General features: G+C 42.5%; 1 protein-coding gene and 1 pseudogene across 1 annotated transcript; one reads left to right on the top strand and one right to left on the bottom strand.

The window, feature by feature from the left end:
- The first annotated feature begins 1004 nt into the window (after window positions 1-1004).
- Window positions 1005-2628, top strand: LOC121545799 (annotated as a pseudogene).
- A 3313-nt stretch (window positions 2629-5941) lies between these two features.
- On the bottom strand, window positions 5942-22582 carry LOC121545798 (junctophilin-2-like). Its single transcript, XM_041856633.2, has 6 exons — window positions 21860-22582; window positions 19500-20334; window positions 10314-10432; window positions 7649-8568; window positions 6544-6640; window positions 5942-6234 (listed from the first exon to the last, which is right to left on the bottom strand). Exons 1-5 carry the CDS (start codon window positions 22236-22238, stop codon window positions 6560-6562), a joined length of 2334 nt encoding a protein of 777 aa, XP_041712567.2. The 5' UTR covers window positions 22239-22582; the 3' UTR covers window positions 5942-6234; window positions 6544-6559.
- Window positions 22583-23152: the final 570 nt, after the last annotated feature.

The raw sequence follows: 23152 nt of genomic DNA on the forward strand, positions 1-23152 counted from the left end.
CTTCAGCCAACTACTCTTAACAAAACTTGATGTTGAACTGATGTCTCTTCTTAGTGACATCTCTCTCCTGCTTTGATGTCTGCATTAGAAGCGACCCAGGGAATATGACGCACTGTACATTTTACATTTTAGTCATTTAGCAGACGCTCTTATCCAGAGCGACTTACATTTTTTTTTCTTTTTTCGTAGAGGCAAATGTAAACTCAGTTATTCGCACTCATAATGTATTCAAATAAATTGCCTCGTTTATGAAGTAGGCTGAAAGTAATGAGTAACCTGTAATCTTGTTAATCATTTAGAACTCAAATATTTCATGAGATATTTCAGAATGTCTGATGATATCAAAGTTTAAACTGCTTTGCTGATATGCTATTACATGTAAAAAATTGAGTGCCATAGTAAAAATACCTTGATTTAACGTTTCATATGTGGTTAGCAGGTCTACTAAATCCGTTTGAAGTCAAATGCATTCATTCTTTGGAATGTGTTGATCAGATGGTAATTGTTTTGTCAAATTAGTCACCCATGGTAGGTTATGTGTTACATTTAGTTTTAAAAACACTGCCTGTTTGTCTGTTTAACAGGTGATCACTTGTTTCTCCAGTCAGGTGATGTGTCCCCATGTGTTCTGGTTTAAACCGATAGCCTATCTTCTACAATGAAAGCATTTTCTGTCATGCCCCAAGCCCCGACCTCTCCTCGCCTACAGAGTTGCTAAGAATGAAACAGAACAAACTCTAGGAAATTGCCAATTTTAAACAAATGAAATATTGTTGTTACTATTCCAGTTTTAGATGAATGTTTTGGTCCAATTGTCTATTATGCCCATAGATATTCTAAGAACTTTTTTATTTCAGAAGATTGTAAAGTAGAACTTGACAGTGATAATTTCCTTTGGACTATGACTTGGCCTATGTGTATTTATAGTTAATACTTGATCGATTTTCTAATTAAAAGTATTTATTGCTCTGAGAAAGTTGTAAACAACTCTCTTTCCGCAGTTCGAGTGCATCTCCATCCACGTGGGTCAGGCTGGAGTCCAGATTGGCAATGCCTGCTGGGAGCTCTACTGCCTGGAACATGGGATCCAGCCAGACGGACAGATGCCCAGTGACAAGAACATTGGAGGAGGAGATGACTCTTTTAACACCTTCTTCAGTGAGACTGGGGCTGGAAAGCATGTTCCCAGGGCTGTGTTTGTAGACCTGGAGCCACAGTCATAGGTAAGCTTTCTGTTTATTACATTGAGTCAAAGGTATTTGTTAGATATCATGTTTTGCTTTCATGGTATTGAGGTCCTCCATGAGCTACTGATTTCTCTCCTCACATGAGGTGCACACTGGGACCTACCGCCAGTTATTCCATCCTGAACAGCTCATCACTGGCAAAGAGGATGCTGCCAACAACTATGCCCGTGGACACTACACTATTGGCAAAGAGATCATTGACCTGGTGCTGGACAGGATCCGCAAACTGGTGGCTATCTCAGAATGAATTAACTATTTTATCGACTATCTGATCAGAATGTCCTCCTTTTATTGACGTTTTTTTCTCTTTCTCTTCAGGCTGACCAGTGCACAGGCCTTCAGGGCTTCCTGGTTTTCCACAGCTTTGGAGGTGGCACCGGCTCTGGTTTCACCTCTCTGCTGATGGAGCGCCTGTCTGTTGACTACGGCAAGAAGTCCAAGCTGGAGTTCTCCATCTACCCAGCTCCCCAGGTGTCCACAGCTGTGATGGAACCTTACAACTCCATCCTAACCACCCACACCACCCTAGAGCACTCTGACTGTGCCTTCATGGTGGATAATGAGGCTATATATGACATCTGCCGTAGGAACCTCGATATTGAGCGTCCTACCTACACTAACCTCAACAGGCTCATTAGCCAGATTGTTTCCTCCATCACTGATTCCCTTCGATTCGATGGTGCCCTCAATGTTGATCTGACAGAGTTCCAGAACAACTTGTTGCCCTATCCACAAATTCATTTCCCTCTGGCTACATATGCCCCAGTCATCTCTGCAGAGAAGGCATACCATGAGCAGTTAACTGTCTCTGAAATCACCAATGCCTGCTTTGAGCCAGCCAACCAGATTATGAAATGTGACCCTCGCCACGGCAAGCATATGTCATGCTGCCTTCTGTACCGTGGTGATCTGGTGCCCAAAGCTGTCAATGCTGCTATTGCAGATAGACCAAACGTTCTATTCAGTTTGTTGACTGGTGTCCAACTGGTTTCAAGATTGGCATCAACTACCAGCCCCCCACTGTAGTCCCTGGTGGAGACCTGGCCAAAGTCCAGAGAGCTGTGTGCATGCTGAGCAACAACACTCCTGTGGCAGAGGCCTGGGCTCGGCTTGACCACAAGTTTGACCTGATGTACGCCAAACGTGCCTTTGTGCACTGGTATGTGGGTGAGGGGATGGAGGAAGGAGAGTTTGCTGAGGCCAGAGAGGACATTGCAGCTCTGGAAAAAGATTATAAAGAGGTGGGACGTGACAACGGTGAAGGAGATGAGGACGGAGAACAGTACTAGAAATGGCTGTCTTTCTTTGTCTGTCTTAAAAACTCTTTGTCATAGATCCACCCTTTTATTTTATTTTCATGCAGTATACTCTTTGAAAACTCCTAATCTCAAATAAAAAGCACTTTCATGTTGATAATAAATCGACATTATACGGAAAACATAATGTTTACTTGTCGTAATTTTCAGTTTCCCATTTAGAGGTCTTCGTTCCATTAGTTGCTTAGACCTGTACATGAACTCATACTGGTGGATTAGACAGATTCATTTGGTTCTAGGAACACTGAAGTTAACCATAACAATCACATAATTTCAATGTATGTGTTATTACTTTTATTACAGATTTATACGAATCTATAAACAAATAATTGCATTTTAAAATGCAACAACTACTTGAAGTTTAAATAATTTCAATATTTAACTTTGTCGAGAGCTTTTCTTTGAAAGAGCAGCTGTGGTGCTTGTGTGTGTTGGTTTTCAAGACTGTAAGTAACGTGAGCCTCTGCTCTGATACCTACAAAATTTTATGTCTAGAGGGCAGTGTTGTGCAACAAATACTTGTTCATGTCCTTCCGTGAACGTGAATATGCAGAAGCTTACTGTAGTTGGTCGATCAAATTCAATACATAACTGAACACTACAACATATCACAAAGGTAATATTAAAACAACACACTTAGAAAAGTCCCTTCAAAAAATGAATGTGAACAAATCACAGCCGGAACTACATACAGGGTAAAGCTAGACCAAATACACTGCATTTCTTCAGAATGCAAACAAATAATACATGCTACAATATTACATTCTATGGAATCTACATTCATTGTGAATTGGAAATGTGAAATGTACTCCAATTTACTAATGTGAAAGCCAGCTAGACCTGAGAAGAACCCAGTCCCAGTTCACAGCCCTGATCTAAAATAGGTCCTGGCATTCAGACCCTGCCCAGTCATGGGGGGGGGATCTGTCAAGCTGGCAGAGAGGACAGGTGGGGTTTAAAAATACTGTCTTTGTTCCTACTGCGTTTAGACTCAAAACATGATATAGGCTCCTTTACAATTCTCAAGCTAATTAAACGTAAACCATTGTTGCAATGGTATGACAAAAATATAAGCAACCATGTGCTATATCTATGGAAAATTGATATACGAGCAAGGGGTTTCACGTTGGTTTGATGCCATGAGACCAGAAAGAATGCAAACAATAGTATATAGATTATTATCAATGTGCATGGGGCAGTTATTTGCATGTGCCCAAGAAGCCTGGTTTACTCACTTACAAGGCCTTTGTACTCCTTACAGCCTGGTTTGCATGTGTTTCTTTTTGCAAGTATCTGCCCCGTGAAGAAAATGACATATAGCACAACATTGGAAGATGTTTTTTATTTTCTTTCGCAATTTAGAAAAGGACCAGCAATATTTATGAATACAATGAGATCCATCCAGGATTATGGTTTAAATAATCAGCTCCTGGATTAAACCAAAGTCACTTCTGATTGAGGGTCTCTTGAGTGTTTTATTGCAATGAAAATAAGTTACAGAAAGTTTCGATGTTTTATGAAATTATGTTGAGAGTAAGGAGTCTGGTACAGAGTCTCATGTCGCTATGAGCATGAGAAAAACAATACAAGTGCATTGTCCATAGGGGGGAGTTGGAGTAGTAAAGAAATAGATCTGAGGCCTCTTTTACATAATGTACAAGTACCTTATCTTAAATATCTCTTCCCACTTATTTATCAATCGTCTTTGAGGGGAACAAAACTGTTTGGGACATAGGGAAAATAAAGTTATAAATATGGATTTATACAGTGCACAATCTCAGAGTGCTCTCTAGTAAAGTAAGACCTGGTATAATCTCATTGACTCTACAGGGAAAACAAAAAATACATGTGGGATTGGATATTACGCTCACAAAAATGCAACAGCAGAATACTTTTGTAGATGAAAAGATGTGTACTTCAAAAAGGTACAAAAACACACACAAACAGTGCCCACATAGAAAAGTTGGGAGGAAAATCAGCTTGATTGATTTTGAGGCAATGCATTTTAAATAGTGTGACCTATTCTGAAGCATACAGACCAACAAAATTCCCAAACAACTGCTCACAATTACATCCTAACAATGCAAGCTCATTTGTTCAAATAAATAACCTCTCGAAATCTACACAAAATGTTCCCTAATGGTTTTTGACAGAATTGACCCACCTACCAACACACCCACCCATATTTGACATTGTGATTTTCATGTCATGTTTTTATTGAAATCAAACCATACAATAGGGTGCTTTACTTTTCTTTTGATCAGACAACCAGAAAACAACATAGATACACATTACCCCAGAAATTCAATACCACATACACTGGTTAAAGTCCTAGAATTCCTCCTCTATTCTGTGTCATTTGAAAGCCTCTTACGAAATCATACAATGTACAGTGCATGTCAGTACTACTGTACCACTCCTGTTACAGATATTGTTTTAAATACCATTCCAGTGTGACTCACTCAATTTGCCTTGGAGAGAGAATATTTAATGTGCAAACATAACTGTACATTACACTGCATTCCTGTAGTGGGTTGCATTGCCATTGCAGATAAGAAAATCATTGATTCTCAGGCGTTGCCGAATAAAGAATCTGCAATTCATGTCTTAGAGCTCTGTGCCGTCAAAGAGACTGTAAGATGTCTTTACTGATGTCTACAAAGAAAGTTTAGAATATGGCAAAAAAGGAAGAAAGCAGATAAACTAATAGGAGCATAATATAGATATCTGTCAATAAATAGGAACACTGATTATTACCCCCAAACCACTCATTATTATTGGCAAAAATAGGCAAAAATGAGAGAATATTCCATTTATTTGAGATTTTCCCAGAGATTACATTCCTATAGACAAGACATCAGTTAAATATATATCTAATTACAAAGCTAACTAATCATTTCCTGACACTCTAACCTGTCCACACCACAACCACTCTAATCTGTTGGTGATCTGAGGCAACAGTGTTTGCCAATATGAAGGGTTTAGCCCTTTGTTAAAACATAACACACAGTGCTTTAGTTGTGACTCAGATACAGTGAAATAACTTTTAGCAAAGACTTCACCAGTGAATAACATTCAACACCATCTCCAGGGTAGACACCGAAACTCACCAATGGTTCCCTTCTTTTCAAGCACAGTGTCCATTCAGACCCTCATCCTGACATTCAGATTCATTAATGTCCTTCAATCCTGATCTGTAAGCATTCATATGGATTCATATGCATTGATATCCTTCAATCCTGATCCGTAAGGATTCATATGGTGTTCTTTAATCCGGCTCCAGATAGTCCACGCAGAGGAGGCTGGTGGGGGGAGTTATAGGAGGACAGGCTCATTGTAATGGCTTAAATGGAATAAATGGAACAGAATCAAAAATGTGGTTTCCATATGGTTGATGTGTTTGATACCGCTCCATTAATTCCATTCCAGCCATTAATGAGCCCGTCCTCCTATAACTCCTCCCACCAGCATCCTCTGATTCCAAGCCTCTGAAAAGCAGATTAGCCTTAAAGAGCCTCAACACAGTCACATCAACAAGAGGCTGTGTGTGGAGGAGCTGTCGTCAGCTTCCTTCACATAAGGCGTGTGTTTCTTGGCAGTCTCTTTGTTCTGTATGGTCCTTGCTTACAAATGTGGGTCATCTTACCTCAACACCACTGCAAGGTGGTGACCTGTGGGAAAAAGGTCAAGCAGACAAAACAAATATGAAGACAAGTTAATTTCTCATCATCATCATCATCATCATCATCATCATCATCATCACCTTGAAGTACCTCTGAGTCAAAACAATGTAAACAGTAACTGTTGTTGAAATCAAACTATACTTTGTCATGTGACCAGATCAAACAGACATTTCCTTACAGGTTGCAAGGGTCAGAGGTTCAGTGCCATTGTGTTTTGACTGCTTGAAACAAAAGCAACAGGTACCATTCAGTGTATATCTGTAACTGGCAGGACAGTCAGCGAGCTGTGTTAGTTACCTGGGTCGACAGTGTCTCATGACAAGATGTGTACGAAGAGAATGGCCAGGCCAATGTTGAGCAGAATCACCATGGTTATCATGATGGTGTTCGGTCTCTGGAAGAGAGAGGTACAGTAGATACATTTCATGTTTTATTTAACCTTTATTTATACAGGTTTGTCATATTGAGATAAAAATGTCTTCCTCAAGACAGACCTGTTTAAAATCTATGAAACAACAGCGATACGAATGGGATGAAAAATTAAATCACAATTATCCTTTTTATATTGAAGTTGCATCCATGCCTGTGTAGCAATGTTGTAATGACTCTAGTAACAACAATTGTAAAATATGGTGACTGGGAGAGAAGCCAGGGCTGCTGCTACATTTCAACAAATACAAAGTCTACGTCAGCTATGGCGGCCTGGTAGGTTCTCATATGCAGTATGCCCCTTTCAACACAGGGGGCCTGGGCTATGGAAAACCTCCCCTAAGGTCTCATGTCCCAGACAAACCACTAATCTGCACGCCATCTACAGCCTCCATAATCATTCAGAACAAATAACTGTTGCCTCTATAAACACTTATGTAACAGTCACCTGAAATGCAAAGTTTATTTACATACTTTCATAGATCGGAATGGGTCGTCTGGATTACAGAATTTGACATTTCGAGCAATATTTAGAGCTAACGATGGTAGTTGTTGGTTGCTAGAGAAATTGTGTCATGTTATCTGTTTGTAAGTTCCCAACCAGAAATGGGAAAATGGCCTTGAATGTGGTCATCAGAAAGGAAATGCAGTTGAGAATATGTACGAACATAACTAGAGGGATAATTATTATTAGATAACAGAGGAAAAGAGGAGGGGAGGTTAATCAGAAATGGGGTCTGATTAGTGTGGTTTAAAGGACCAGCACCAACTGTAGATAATAGTCTCCAGAGTAACATCAGGTTACACATTTGCACTTAGAGGAGAGAGGACCTACTGTATGTTTTGAATCTACTTTTAGAACCCAGGTCATGGGAGAGTGTACTACATAACATGTAAGAACAGTCTTCATTTGACTGAATGTGTTCTCAAAGCTTTTCATTACATGAGATAATGAGTGTTTGAGTTGCCTTGCCTGCTCAAATTCTACTAGTTCTGTAACTTCACTTGTACTTGGGCTCTTCACCATGATCTTCATCAGCTTGGCCTCCGCTTTGTGTTCAACCTTAGGGGCTGGCTTGGCAGCTTTAGGCACTGGTGTAGGTGCAGGTGTGGCAGGTTTTGAAGCTGGACTGGCCTCCCGTTTCGTCAATGGCTTGAGTGATGGCGAAGGCTTGGGTGACACTTTATTGACAGACTGGGCACTGGACTCTAGTTTGCTCTCAGATATGGTGGACACAGGTCGTTCATTGACCGACTCTGTTCTTTGTTTGGGCTCTGCCGATTTAGGCTTGGGGGTGAGGGCAGCTTTGGAAGACACGTTGGAGGCGGGAGAAGGGGGTGGGGCTTCTTTTTCTTCTTCTGAGTAGGCGACACTGGTCCTTATCGAGGGAGCAGCTTCGGACACTTTAGCCTCAGATGCCGTCTTCTCCAGGGGCTTGATCTCCAGGTCAGAGCCCTGCTCTACCTTGTTGCTCAAGCGGCTGGAGGCGCGGGAGGACCCCCGGCTGCTAGGGATGGGGGCAGTAGCGAGGCGCTCTTCAGGGGGAGCAGCGGCAGGGGCGGGAGTGCTGGGCCGGCTGTTGGTTCTGCTATTGGGACGGCTGCTCCCCCGACTTCCACCACCTTTGTCCCCGTTCCAGCCAGCAGGGCCGAGGAGATGGGGGTCCTCTTTGCTGACGTTGCCCTGCTTGGAGTGCCTGGACGCTGGATGGGTCACAGCCGGGCTGGGGGAGGGTGTGCGGGCTGGAGAGTAGCCAGGCCTGTCGGGCAGCATTGGGCTTTCAGCGGGTGTCGGTGGCTGCCCTGCTAACAGTGGCTCATGCATTATAGGGTCTGGGTTCCCATTGCCATCTGAGATCTCCTGTAGCGCTCTCTTCTTCATGTACTCTGGGCCTGTGGAAGAACATGGATAAATATATGTTTGATGAGATTCCAATAACAACAAGATAAGACTAGATCAGACTAGATAAACATCAGACTAATTTATTTATAGATGTTTTATTGTCACGTACAGTGAAATGTGTTGTTTTACAGGGTAGCTAATAAAAAATGGTTAGTGCAGGATATTTTGGAGGTTATTAGCTAGGAAGTGCAGACAGTCGTGGATGGATTTGAGAAGTATCGCCAAGGTCTAGATTTGTATTTGGAGCCACTCTGTCTGCTTGTAACGCAGTCCTGTGACAGTCACCCCAGGAACATCTTGCTATAAAACCTAATGTACAGTTGGCCTGAGAAAACACAGCAACTGCGGATCCCGTAAAATATCCCATAAAGGGTTGATTATTCATAGGTCACATTTTTGCAGTCTGATGCAAAAACATGCTACTTTAGGCTGTAAATATCACAGAGTGGGCCTTTAAACTAATAGCTGAATTGCAATATGACAAACCAAACAAGTTGAGTCTGTAATATAGGCCTAATTAATTTTTCATTTATTTTATTTACAACCTATAACATCATTTTGCAGGGTAGGATTTGAAATACTGCTCGTGTCCGAATACCCATACTAGCGTACTAAATAGTATGCGAAAAAATTACGTTTTAGAGTATGTGAAATTTCGAAAATAGTACTCTGAACGCGTCATCTAATGCGCGATTGCGTTGACTCCCGCCATTCATTCATTTTAGTACAGCGTGTCAATTTATCTGATTATCAGCTGTTGTCAAACACGTCAGTCGGAAAAGACGAGTGACTTCTACAACTAGATTAAGCGTCGAAATGAGTATGTAGTACGCTAGTATGTTTATTCGGACATGACCACTGACTTGACTCAGAGCCTTCTATTAACAGGCTCTGACGTAACCACTTACTATCTGACATAGAGTACAGACAAGCCAAACAAAGACAAAAAGACTAGTAGATGGAGTGAGACAATCTACTATCAATCACATACTGTTATTAGCCCCCAATTCTTGTCCCAATGTTTAATTCACGAAGATCAAGGAAAATTCTTGCAGGAAGAATCCGGGAAATACTATAGCCTATAGCACTGTTTCTCCCTGTCAGCTTCAGTGGTGTTGAGTGACACTGTGCCCTTTCCCATTTGTACCATTAGACACAGATATTTCAGGCACTCGACAGTCAGTGGCAACTTTTTATCAGTGTCTATTTGCATCTGCTAAGCACTCAACGGGGTCCTGGGTGGGTAGTGAGTGACTGAGGGGGGATAGAAATGCAGAGGCACACTCGACAAGGCTTTGGGGCCTGACTGTGTGGGCCTGGGCCCGGACAGACCTGTAAAGAAACTGATATGATTGCTCTACACAAGTAAGACAGTCCTTTTTTTAGACATTCAAGGCTGACTACCCTTGTGGAGAGCCTGCCCAAGCCAAGCAAGAATCAGCTGCAACAGTAGCAAGACATATCTATCTATCAGTGTATACAGCAAGAAGCTAGATGCTTTGAACAGAACTTTACTTTGCTTTTAAAATCTTATAATATCATTCAATTCACTTTGTAACACTTGCTTTTCAATACTGTTCTTGAAAGGCAAGCATTACTATACTTCCAAGTCTCGTACAGCACTTGGCTATTGGAACGAATGTGAGAAAGCCTGGAAATCACGGTTCTTGTATATGTTTTTCTCTTGTCAGTATCATGCCCTCAATCCCACAGTTGAGAAGTCCAGTACACATACCTGGCTGATAGAAGGAAGGGGATAGTTCCCTGGCCACCAACCTGGCGACGCTGGACTCCTGGTTAGAGGCCTGAGAGGCCTGATCAGCAGCATCTGACTTGGCCTTAGCATGGGTCGTCCTGCAGGGAAACAAACAAAGCTTCTTTACTCAACATCAACTAACCCAACCTTTCAATGACTTACTTGATTTACTTCTTTTAGCTCATAGTGGAGCAAAGGGCCTCAACTGTTCATCTTTACAATGGCATGCTAAATCTGTAGCTACTTATGATGTCATCGTGATCAAATATTCAAATAAACAGATCAGAGCTAAAAGTTGAAACATTGTTAAGCAGATCATTCTGATCTTTGATCATGACAACATTTGTCTGTGAAAATGATTGGGAAATCCTGCTGCACTTTCGCTAGGTTTTAGGTGACTGCTGTTGCCATTGCAAACCCAATCCATTCCCTTCCTCTTAATTTGGAAAGATACTTTGGCACTTTGTCTGGACTATAAAAAGCAATGAGAACATCCCCAACACTTAAGATTCCCATACCATGCCATATACCCAGTTAGCCCTATAGTCCAAGAGATGAATACTGGTACAAACCAAAAGCACAAACCAACTAAAGGGTTGTGCTGTAAAAACCAACGCTAATGTACTAATCCAAAACCAGACTCAAATGGACAGAAATATTACAGAGATCTTGTTTACAATATTCATTCATTTAAAAACCTATAGGGCTGATGTGTGGGGTTGAGTTGGTCATGTGGTTCATTATTATTATTAGCTGCAGAGGGTGTCCTATTCTCCCATTGGCTGGAACAGAAATAAATGACTATTTTAACACCTCGACCCAGACAATGAGTTAGTGCCAGGGGGTTTGCAGGATGTTCCCCTGTACTGTGTATGTTATATTCACAGATTTATTTAGGATTAGTCTGTGTATTTATACATACTGTAGAGGAGGCAAATGTAATAAATGCAGATTTAGTATACAGTTACCCTTGATTTAAAAAAGTTTACCTATTTACTGTATACTACTAATCGTCATACTTTTTTGATAAAATGCATGTACAGAAGTTTGTGAAACTTTTAGAACATACAGTATATCGTGTCTGCACAATGTGTCTGTGACATTAAGGCTACATAATATAAATGTATATCAAAGGTTGGAGCTTGACAGCACTTAAAGATGTATACTGTATCTAAACATACTCTACAGACTCCTCCTCTTGCCCAACATTTTCTCTTCTATTTTTCTCTGGTTACCTCCCAGGGTTATTATAAAACCTAGTGAAGGAGTGATGGTTTTCAGGGTTCAATGCTACTGATATCTACCCAAAGCTCAGGCTCAGGCTCAGGCTGGGGCTGAGACTTACTGATTGTGTTTACTACGTGAATACTTGACATACTGTAATGTTACACTACTGGGCTCAAATAAGATCCATCCACTTAAAGACTTTGAGGGGTAGGCAGCACTTCCCCAATGGAACAATTAGGCTGAGGTGGCTGGGACTCCCTGTCTTGATATAGAATATCAACACCTGTCTGCTCTTAAGTCAACAATCCCTCTTTTAGGGGCTTCTTCACTGCTTCTTATACAGTAGTCTCAGACCAGTCTCAGACAGGCTGGTTATCTTGATAAAAGAGCAGACATAGGGCTGGAGAGTCTGTGCTATTGAGGGCTGGGGAGTCTGTGCTATTGAGGGCTGGGGAGTCTGTGCTATTGAGGGCTGGGGAGTCTGTGCTATTGAGGGCTGGGGAGTCTGTGCTATTGAGGGCTGGGGAGTCTGTGCTATTGAGGGCTGTGGAGTCTGTGCTATGGAGGGCTGGAGAGTCTGTGCTATTGAACAGCTGACAAGCCCATCTGCAATTTACAAGGCTATGAACTACTAACTGGGGTAAGAAGTTGTATAAAACTTACTTTCAAAACATCACAATAGACTACTAGTCATTCTGATAAAAGTGTGGTCTAGGCTGAGGCTCATAAGGTTTGGTCTAGACTCTATCTAGACTGACTAGAAACATCCATTTCACATTGTGTAAGTAGTGAGACAAACATACAGCCTAACATTTTTACATTTCACAGATATGACAGGCTACTGGTAACACATAACAACATGATCTGGTGTGTAGTGTTTAGAGGTTCCTAAAATGGCAGGCCGTTCTGTTGGGTTGCCAGGCAGTGCCATTCCGTGGGAGGAGTGTCACAACAGATGGTGCTTTCTGACTACCTGCAGTACTCCTCACAGTCCTCAGAGTCCTCTCAGATGGCTTGCTAAGTAAACCATCAGTGTAGCCTGGTCTCAGATCTGTTTGTGCTGTATTACCTGGTGGTAAAACTGATTGTTGCCTGGTCCTAGATCTGTTTGTTCTGTATAGCCAACTATGCTGTATAGCCAACTCCTATGCCAACTCCTGTGGTCACTGTTGTGCCAAAGGAGTTGGCTATACAGGACAGTTGGCTATACAGAACAAACAGATCTAGGACAAGGCAACAATCAGTTTTACCATCAGGTAATACAGCACAAACAGATCTGAGACCAGCACAAACATATCTGTGGCCAGGCTAATATCAATGCTCAGTACTCCAGAACCAAGGTAGTTTTACTACAGTTTAGTTGGTGGCCCTCTACTGATTGGTTTCAAGTTTCAAGTTTTAATGTCACATACAACATGTACAGTGAAATGTCTTTCTTGCAAGCTCCAAACACAACAATGCAGTAATCTATAGACTTGTTCAACAAAGTCTGATATGAAGCTGCGACCTAAATACCATATGTGCTTTTAGACTTCCCCAATGGATACCCCCCATATTCTAAGGGCAAGAAGCCAGCGAATGCAAGACACTCAGTCAGTCATCACAAACTTGTCTTCAACCCCAACCGATATTGAAACATGAACATAAAGCTAGCTTGACATTCCTTTTAAAAATAATGGCTAATGTAATTTTCTGCTTAAAAATACTTAATTAGGCTTCACTGTCACTGGATATTCACTTTAGGTCAGTTTGCTTTTCTTCATGTTTCACAGTCACAGGAGATCCTCTGTCATCGTGGCCTGTCACTGGTGTTCTGCAGATGAGTGGGGTCCTGAACTTATAGCAGGGGGAGGGTTTCATAGTACTAGCAGTATAAATGTGCTACTTGACAGAGCAGTCAGGACATCAATTATTTGCTTGATCTTCTGGGTGAAAGGACACCAACACCAACATTAGACTTTCATTACCTCTTCTGATTTGAAACAATGTAAATTGGAAGACTGACAAAATCAGTATGTGTGTAGTCAGGTACAAGTTTGTCTCACTACAGTTTTCTTAGTCCTATTGTCATTCTTTCGAACTACACACGGGAGTCAATACCACTTTGACAATAAATAGGTATTGCGAGAGTACATACAGTACAAAGGTAAGAATAGACAGTGTTATCCGGAACACTCATATTTACGAATCATATGATTGGCTGCATTGAAACAAAATGTACATATCAGCACTACTGTATGTAAGTCTAGACACCCGACTAATGCTAGGTGTGGTACATGTATACACCAACCTCTAATCCCCACTTAGTTATGAGCTCGGGCATATTTATATCCATGAATCCATTTGACACCCCTGCTGACGCAAGGAAGGCTGACTGACTGCTGTGGTGTCAATTATGTGTTGCTTGCAGACCTAGGTTTAAATACTATTTGAAATCATTTAAATAACTTAATTGTTTGCTTTAGCCTGCCTGAAATGCCAGATAGGCAAGGTTTTGTAGTTTTGTGATTTTCCATTTTTTTCATTGCGCCAGGTAAGCTCAATCAAGCCCAGATACAGTATTTGCAATTATTTCAAATACTATTTGAACCCAGGTCTGGTTTTTTGTCCGCTAGCTACCAGTGAGAAAGTGCTAAAACTTGTTTTAGAGCCTTGTCATGGCATGGGGATTGGTTAACAAACTGTTCCAACAGATACACAAAGTTGTCTTCAGGTTTAGTTGAGGATACTAACACCATAAACATATTCCATTTTTGGATCTTATAAAGAAAGCCTTGGTTGTTTTAGTAATCGTTCAAGTAAGCAAGCCTTGGTTAGTTCCATCACGATTCATTGATGAGTTGTTTTACAGCAGTGCTACTTCTAGAGTAAACTATGATGTGACGTTACTAGACAGAGTGTAGACTATTTAGACTGGGCAGGAAAGTTGCTGGAAGACGCGATAGCAACAGCAATCAGCTGTTGCCTGCATTCGCCTGTGATTGTGATTCAGCAACAGTGTGTGCCTGCCCTTATTTAGTCAGCCAGTCAGTCAGTCTAGGCCTCCATTTTGTACTGACTACTGATACTAGGCCTCTCTCTCTCTGTGCGCCATTTACACCCAGACAGTCCCAGACCGCCGTGGCCTCTGCTGCCTTCAGATCCTCTGAAGAGACTCAGCCTCACACCAGACCCAGACCCACCCACACCCACCTCAAAATACTGACTGGATGTCAGGGCAGGGAGATAGGGGAAGAGAGGGAGTATTAGCTAACCTAACCTAAGGGCGGCTCGTGTCTCAATGGACATGTTGTATTTATAAACCACTGACTTAATCACAATGGCTGCTTGTTGGCCCTGGCACCGTGGCTGTTGGCTGGGCAGTATGCAGAGAGTCACTGCTGTCAGGGACATAGTTCACGTCTGGCAAAAGGATACCATCCTGGCTAGCTGCCCTGCCCTGTCATCCACCCCTCCACAACAACAGAACAGAGGGCTTCAATGCTAAATCAAACTCTTCTGTGTAGTATGTATGGGTGATTAGTAAGTTCCAGGTCGTTTCTATTTCTTGAATCCAAGTGACAAGCTCAGCCACTTCACTATTTTCAAAGTAGGAATAATAGTAAAATAGTAGGAACAAGAACAATTATGTTGTATCAGTTTTGTATTACTGGAGGTCGCTAGTTAGAGGTTCTGGGGTATGGGACAATGTGCTGAATGTATGGGACAATCAGGTTTGGCCTCTTTCATTGATGAAAACCTCTAGAGACCAGGCAGGTTAAGACCACCGTGGTGTCCTTAATCCACTAACTGTCTGTTTCCACAGTGAATCCTCAAAAGGCTTCTGGTTGTTTCACATGTCTATTTATGGAGTCTTCATGGCTAGGCCTGTCTGTAGAAGATAATGTAGCTGAGCCTAAAACAATACACATATTTCTGGGCCCCTAACTGTTGTAATACTGCTGGTATCAGTGGTAAAATATTTAGATTTCCATCTGCCTAGGAGTCAGGACAGGATCTGTAGTTCATCAGCCAGAGCCTTAGGATGCGTCCCAAATGGCACCTTATTTCCTATATAGTGCACTACCCTATGGGCCCTGGCCAAAAGTAGTGCACTATAAAGGCAATAGGGTGCCATTTGGGACGTAAACTTACTGTTGTAAACATTGGGCTTATTTCAGGTGCTGTTGTGGCTTACAGTAGATATATACACTGCTGCCTTCTTTGGTGAGGCACAGAGGAAACCTGTGTCATCTTGACCGTCATTGACTGTTTCTCTGTGTCGGTAGCCTAAGTATGTAAGAGTGCAAACAAGGTCTAGGCCTACAGTACACAAAGAACAAAATCAAATTCTGATATGCTTGGTCAGATATCAAAGCTTCATTGTAAAGTGATACCTCAGAGACTTACCTCCCTATCAGCAAATAGAAGAGTCTCAACGAACACCCTCTCTCAAAAGCGTATCAATCTAAACTGAAGTGCACTGCAGCTAGGTTCCCTTACGGTCAAGTATGCTAGCTCCTCCGAGATGTGGCTTATAGTGGAAGGCAATAGAATTAAGCAATAAGGCACGAGGGGGTGTGGTATATGGCCAATATACCACGGCTCAGCGCTGTTCTTATGCACAACGCAACGCATTGATACAGCCATTGCTGTCACAATACCCAGAGTCACACACATGACGCAAACAGTAAAGGTAAGAGGGGTGTCAGGGAATCCAACAGACAACTTTTTAGAGAAAGGCCCATGTCACCATTATGCCAAGGGGCTGCACAGCAAACTGAAACCATGACATTGCTTCTTCCCCTTTTGAACTTGACAGTAATTTCTATTTGACAAAGCTGACTTTTCTCTTCACCTGGATCCCTATACACTGAAGGAGGAGAATGGCTTTCATTTTCATTGTTTGAGGCACTGTGCTGTCAACGAACAGTGGTGTCAATAAACAGCCTTCTTCTACCAGGGCTGTCCTCTAGCACATGAGAGTAGCAAGGAAAAATGGATGCAAGAATTCAAGCATGATCTCTGAACTAAGGCTAGTTCGAACATGATCTCTGATCTAAGGCTAGTTCGAACATGATCTCTGATCTAAGGCTAGTTCAAACATGGCAGAGGCAGAAAGACACTGCTCGTTCAGTTACCAACTGTCTATAAAGAGCCTGGTAACTCCACATAGAGAAGTAACGTTTTCCTCTGTGTTCTCTATGGCTCCTATTGTCACCACAGCCAGAGAAGTCATGGGAGCAACACCTGCAACTGCTGATTCTGAACTAACTCAAAGGTTTCTTTATTTGCCAAGATCACTCGTCTTACCATTCAGTGCCATACAGTAGCCCTCTTGTCCATGCACTGCTATGCAGAAGTAGGCATCAGTGACTAAAACATTTAACATTGACATTGAAGCAGAGCCTTGCTCTTCTTGGTGAAATGTTTAAGGGAATACTGGGAGAGGGGAGGTGAGGCATAGAGGAAGTTGTTATAGAGAGAAATGTTGTGTACTTGAAGGATTTATAAAGTTTTTTTAAAGAAGGTAAGTAATCGTTTATACATAGGACATAGGTAATAAACAGTTATAACACAATGGGTTGAAATAGTGTGCTTGTTATTTTGGTGTTAAAAAATGCTAAAAATGTGTCTGATCATAATCACCTAGTCTATCCCAGTCATGTACAGTTGAAGTCGGAAGTTTACATACACCTTAGCCAAATACCTTTAAACTCAGTTTTTCACAATTCCTGATATTTAATCCTAGTAAATATTCCCTGTCTAAGGTCAGTTAGGATCACCACTTTATATTAAGAATGTGAAATGTCAGAATAATAGTAGAGAGAATGATTTATTTCAGCTTTAATTTCATTAATCACATTCCCAGTGGGTCAGAAGTTTACATACACTCAATTAGTATTTGGTAGCATTGCCTTAAAATTGTTTAACTTGGGTCAAACGTTTCGGGTAGCCTTCCACAAGCTTCCCACAATAGGTTGGGTGAATGTTGGCCCCATTGCTCCTGACAGAGCTGGTGTAACTGAGTCAGGTTTGTAGGCCTCCTTGCTCGCACATGGTTTTTCAGTTCTGCACACACATTTTCTATAGGATTGAGGTCAGGGCTTTGTGATGGCCACTCCAATACCTTGACTTTGTTGTCCTTAAGCCATTTTGCCACAACTTTGGAAGTATGCTTGGGGTCATTGTCCATTTGGAAGACCCATTTGTGACCAAGCTTTAACTTCCTGACTGATGTCTTGAGATGTTGCTTCAATATATCCACATAATTTTGAAGTGCACCAGTCCCTCCCACAGCGAAGCACCCCCACAGCATGATGCTGCCATCCCCGTGCTTCACGGTTGGGATGGTGTTCTTCGGCTTCCTCCAAACGTAACGATGGTCATTATGGCCAAACAGTTCTATTTTTGTTTCATCAAGACCAGAGGACATTTCTCCAAAAAGTACGATCTTTGTCCCCATGTGCAGTTGCAAACCGTAGTCTGGCTTCTTTATGGCGGTTTTGGAGCAGTGGCTTCTTCCTTGCTGAGTGGCCTTTCAGGTTATGTCGATATAGGACTCGTTTTACTGTGGATATAGATACTTTTGTACCTGTTTTCTCCAGCATCTTCACAAGGTCCTTTGCTGTTGTTCTGGGATTGATTTGCACTTTTCGCACCAAAGTACGTTCATCTCTAGGAGACAGAACGCGTCTCCTTCCTGAGCGGTATGATGGATGCGTGGTCCCATGGTGTTTATACTTGCGTACTATTGTTTGTACAGATGAACGTAGTACCTTCAGGTGTTATGAAATTGCTCCCAAGGATGAAACAGACTTGTGGAGGTCTACCATTTTCTTTCTGAGGTCTTGGCTGATTTCTTTTGATTTTCCCATGATTTCAAACAAAGAGGCACTGAGTTTGAAGGTAGGCCTTGAAATACATCCACAGGTACATCTCCAATTGACTCAAATGATGTCAATTAACCTATCAGAAGCTTCTAAAGCCATGACATCATTTTCTGGAATTTTCCAAGCTGTTTAAAGGCACAGTCAACTTAGTGTATGTAAACTTCTGACCCACTGGAATTGTGATACAGTGAATTATAAGTGAAATAATCTGTCTGTAAACAATTGTTGGAAAAATTACTTGTGTCATGCACAAAGTAGATGTCCTAACCGACTTGTCAAAACTATAGTTTGTTAACAATACATTTGTGGAGTGGATGAAAAACGAGTTTTAATGATTCCAACCTAAGTGTATGTAAACTTCCGACTTCAACTGTATATACACTGAGTGTACAAAACATTAAGAACATCTGCTCTTTCCATGACATAGACTGACCAGGTGACTCCAGGTGAAAGCTATGATCGCTTATTGATGTCACTTGTTAATCCACTTCAATCAGTGTAGATGAATGGGAGGTGGCAGGTTAAAGAAGAATGTGAAAGCCTTGAGACAATTGAGACTTGGATTGTGTATGTGTGCCATTCAGAGGGTGGATGGGCAAAACAAAAGATTGAAATGCCTTTGAACGGCGTATGGTAGTAGGTACCAGGTGCACCGGTTTGTGTCAAGAACTGCAACGCTGCTGGGTTTTTCACGCTCAACAGTTTCCCGTGTGTGTCCCGTGTAGCTCAGTTGGTAGAGCATGGCGCTTGCAACGCAGGGTTGTGGGTTTGATTCCCATGGGGGACAAGTATGAAGAAAATGTATGCAACGACTACTATAAGTTGCTCTGGATAAGAGTGTCTACTAAAATGTAAATGTATCAAGAATGGTCCACCACCCAAAGGACATCCAGTGAACTTAACACAACTGTGGGAAGCATTGGAGTCAACATGGGCCAGCATCCCTGTGGAATGCTTTTGACATCTTGTAGAGTCCATGCCCAATTAATTGAGGCTGTTCTGAGGGCAAAAGGGGGTGCAACTCAATATTAGGAAGGTGTTTGGTATGCTCAGAGTATGTCTATACCTGGAAGCAGCGATCTCTGCTTTCTGTTTGGCGATGGCAGAGGCACGCTGAGCTCCCTCCACACTGCGCTCCACCTTCTGCCGGATCTTGGTGCCCTTCAGTTGGATCACCCTTTTCTTCATGGCCTTCACCAGCATATTGTTCATATACTTTCCCTCCTCCTTGCCCCCCTCCGTGAAGGTAGTGCATCCATAGCCGTGTCGCTGGTTGTCCAACCACTCACCCTCATACCTCAGACCACTGGACCGTTCGCTTATTCCATAGCCCGAGCGCTTGTCGTTCTTCCACTCCCCCATGTAGACCTCTGTGGTGGTGGCATCGATGTCGGCCTCCACGGGGGGGAATTCATCCGCCCCGGCCAGGCTCTCGTCTCCCAGACTGATGGTGGAGTTGGCATCACAGGCCACATTGCTGGCAGCAGAACTTAGCGCTGATTCGCTCCTCGATCCCAGGAAGCTTAACTTGCTCTTCACGCTGGATAAGGACGTACGGGAGTCTGACTTCTTTAGTTTCCCCAGGAGAGACCCCCTTCGGAACAGGCCCTTCTTCTTGGGTTTAACGGCGTCCGGGTCCACCTGGAGTGTCAGGGCGAAGCCGCCCCGGGAGGGCCCCAGCTGGGTGGGCGTGGTGACCCGGGTCTCCTGGCCGGCGACGTTGGTGGTGGTGATGGCGGGGACATCCTGCTGGAGCAAGGTGCCGTTGCTGTGCTCGCTGCGGAGGGAGGTGAGGGAGGTGCGGAGAGGGGAGCGAACCACCGCCGCCATACCGTAGGGCACGCTCTGACGGACTCCGTACCCGTTTCGCATACCGCCAGTAAACTGGCCCTGAAATGTGCCTGGAAAGAAACAGAGGGCATTGATGGATATATTAACATCTACAAAAATAGACAAGATATAGACTAAACAGTCTTCACTAGCCTCACATGTCCTACACAATTTCATTGAAAATGTGTGGGCTGGCTATTTAACTCATTATCATCACCCGTATGTCACTGCAAGGTAAATCAACAGTGTGAGATGAGTGGTTTTGTTTTGAAAGCAGAATAAATTGCATAATTGTAACGTTGAAGTAACTTAGACTATGTGGAATCAATGCAGGTCAGGAACCATAACATGATAGAGAACACTGACACATTATTTCTACTTTGTCCTACACTATGAAGTACATCAACACAGTAACATATGATTTGATAGGTAGGCCTATAGTTTGCGTGAAAGACTACAGTGCAAGTTTTTCATGTTACCCAAACTAATCATGGGTCTAGTCTGTCATGCAAAATCTGTGTCTGGATGCCATTGGCTGTATCTATAGCTGGACCGTGAGGCCAAGAGGACACAGCAGCCTGCTGGGCTATTATTACTTCCTGACAGAATCTCCCAATCAACCAATCAAATGGGCCCAAATCTGATGAGTCAGCTACTGAGGGGACCAGGGGCTTTAAGCAGACAGCATAGCCACCAATATTATTGGTGTGATCTTTCAGCATGTTCAAGTGTACAGTTACAGTATGAGAAGATATAGCCTAGTCCTAGATCTCTACTGCATGTGCTTTTGCGAACTCCTCTGCCTAAGCTACTGTTCATTCATTCAACATTGTCGAGCAATCAGTCTTGTTTCTCCTGTTAATGTTCCGTCACTCTCTCACCAGTTCTTTAGGGCATCTCAGAGTAGGAGTGCTGATCTAGGATCAGTTTGATCAAGATTATATAGACAGGGGCGACCAATCAGCACCGGGCCCATTACTTCTTCTGTATGTGTGTGACAACAATGAAACTAAAACAGCTAAGACAGCTTAGTTTAACTTCCCACATCATAGGACACACTTTGTATTGACACACACCCCTAATGTGCCTTCCACTGCCACTATACTTTGGCAAGAGGTCCTTAGCAATGGGCAAGATCCCAATGGACCATCTGCAGCAACACTTGGGTTCCTCTCCTTGGTTCACTGGTGCAAGCTTTAGTCATTCATTCTCTTATAAAACACCCAAATGGGCCATTGGTATTGTACTGTATAGCCTACTGTACTGTAGATAATCACTCATATCCCTGATGCTATACCTTCAGCTGCACTTATATCAGCACTACAGAAAATAAATACCCATCCTATGCAATTACCTCTACCCTTCTTCAAATGTTAAATGTAAAGTAAGATAAATGTCAAGCGAGGCAAATGGATGTGCAGTAAAGGTACAATATTATTACACTGTTATTGCATTGCTATTACATATGATAAATTACAGATTCACTTACATATACTTGATTTAATTAAATGCCATTACATGGCTGGTACATGATTAAGTGGCAAGCCCACCTCCAGACACTGGACAACATAATAGAATAGAAAAACGATCCCATACCTCCATCAGCATATGTCTCTGTGCCATATCCATCTTGCAATCCGTTATTCCATGTTCCTTCATATTTTGCTCCACTACCCACACTCAGACGCAAGCCATATCTCCCCTTGAAGCCATGAGTCCATTCTCCCTTGTAAACCCAATGTCCTTTAGTCTCAACTCCTAGACCATGGCGCTTCCCTTGCGACCAGAAGCCTTCAAAGGTGTTTCCGCTTGGCCAGGTGTACACTCCAACTACTTCAAACCCGTAATTCCAGGAGCCGGAGAACTCGCCCTGTCCTTTAGGTCCGGTGCAGATCCCATGCCCATGGGCTTTGCCACCCTCCCAACCACCACAATAAGCTCCGCCATCATCAAATTCAAAACGACCTCCACTCATACCTCCCTTCTGTGACTCCAGACAAAAATGTCGTTTCAAAGGTAAAGTCAAATCAATGACTTAAAAAAAATCTTGGTCAAGATAAAATATCTTCCTTCAGACTGCATCCACCTTCACCTGTCATCAAAAACGATCTAGGATATCCTTGGTACTGTGCTTAGAATTTATTTGTATTTTTCACGTAGCCTTGCGCTCGAGACCCTTCAAACTTGATTTAGGCGCGCATTTTTCTTATTGTATCTTATTCCCTTCATGGATTTTCTGTTGATCACCGGTCGATTTCAGAGTCATGAACTTAATGCAGCCTCTGTGCTGACTGAGTAAGATTTGTTACGGTTGTTATCTCCCCCCCTCCCCCCAGAGATAATACTAATATGCCATTATTTAGTTTAACTGTCTTTGAATGTATTATCTTTCTGGTTGAGACAGGGATCTTGCATGGCTTTCCAAGGTGGCCATAGAAAAGCCCCTTTCCCCTGTCCCTGCTTCCCCTCGCTCTCCGCTGCTATCTCCAAACACTTGGTGCTGTTGTAAATGTTTAAGCAGACCTAACAAGGCGACCAGATCCACACACACTGTTCCAAAAAATACAACCCAATCCTTACTCTGCTGCAAGGAGTCATCTCAGATCACTCGCCAGAGTTGGGCATGCGTAGGGTATATCCACAGTAACACACTGAAGACAGAGCGTTTAAATAGGCCTTATCTTCTATTTTAATAAGGTGTCAATCAACTATGCACCATCAACAACATGTGGTTAAAACAAACATTTCAAAACAAAATAAAAGGATGGCTTTAAATCTTAGTAGTGGAAAAACAGTAACACTGCTTGAATACTGTCATTATTTCCTTCATGGGAGCCAATAGGCTATGGATGCGAAAGTAAGCTATCATTTACATTTTTAGTCATTTAG

Source organism: Coregonus clupeaformis, chromosome 30, assembly GCF_020615455.1.
Source record: "Coregonus clupeaformis isolate EN_2021a chromosome 30, ASM2061545v1, whole genome shotgun sequence".
NCBI classification, from domain to species: domain Eukaryota; kingdom Metazoa; phylum Chordata; class Actinopteri; order Salmoniformes; family Salmonidae; genus Coregonus; species Coregonus clupeaformis.

What these genes read in the sequence shown, in the direction of transcription:
- LOC121545798 (XM_041856633.2), bottom strand. Translation starts at nt 22,238, where the DNA reads ATGAGTGGAGGTCGTTTTGAATTTGATGATGGCGGAGCTTATTGTGGT. An exon ending in AGAGACATATGCTGATGGAG is followed by an intron (nt 20,335 to 21,859) that starts GTATGGGATCGT and finishes GTTTCTTTCCAG; the next exon opens with GCACATTTCAGGGCCAGTTT. An exon ending in GCAGAGATCGCTGCTTCCAG is followed by an intron (nt 10,433 to 19,499) that starts GTATAGACATAC and finishes GTTTCCCTGCAG; the next exon opens with GACGACCCATGCTAAGGCCA.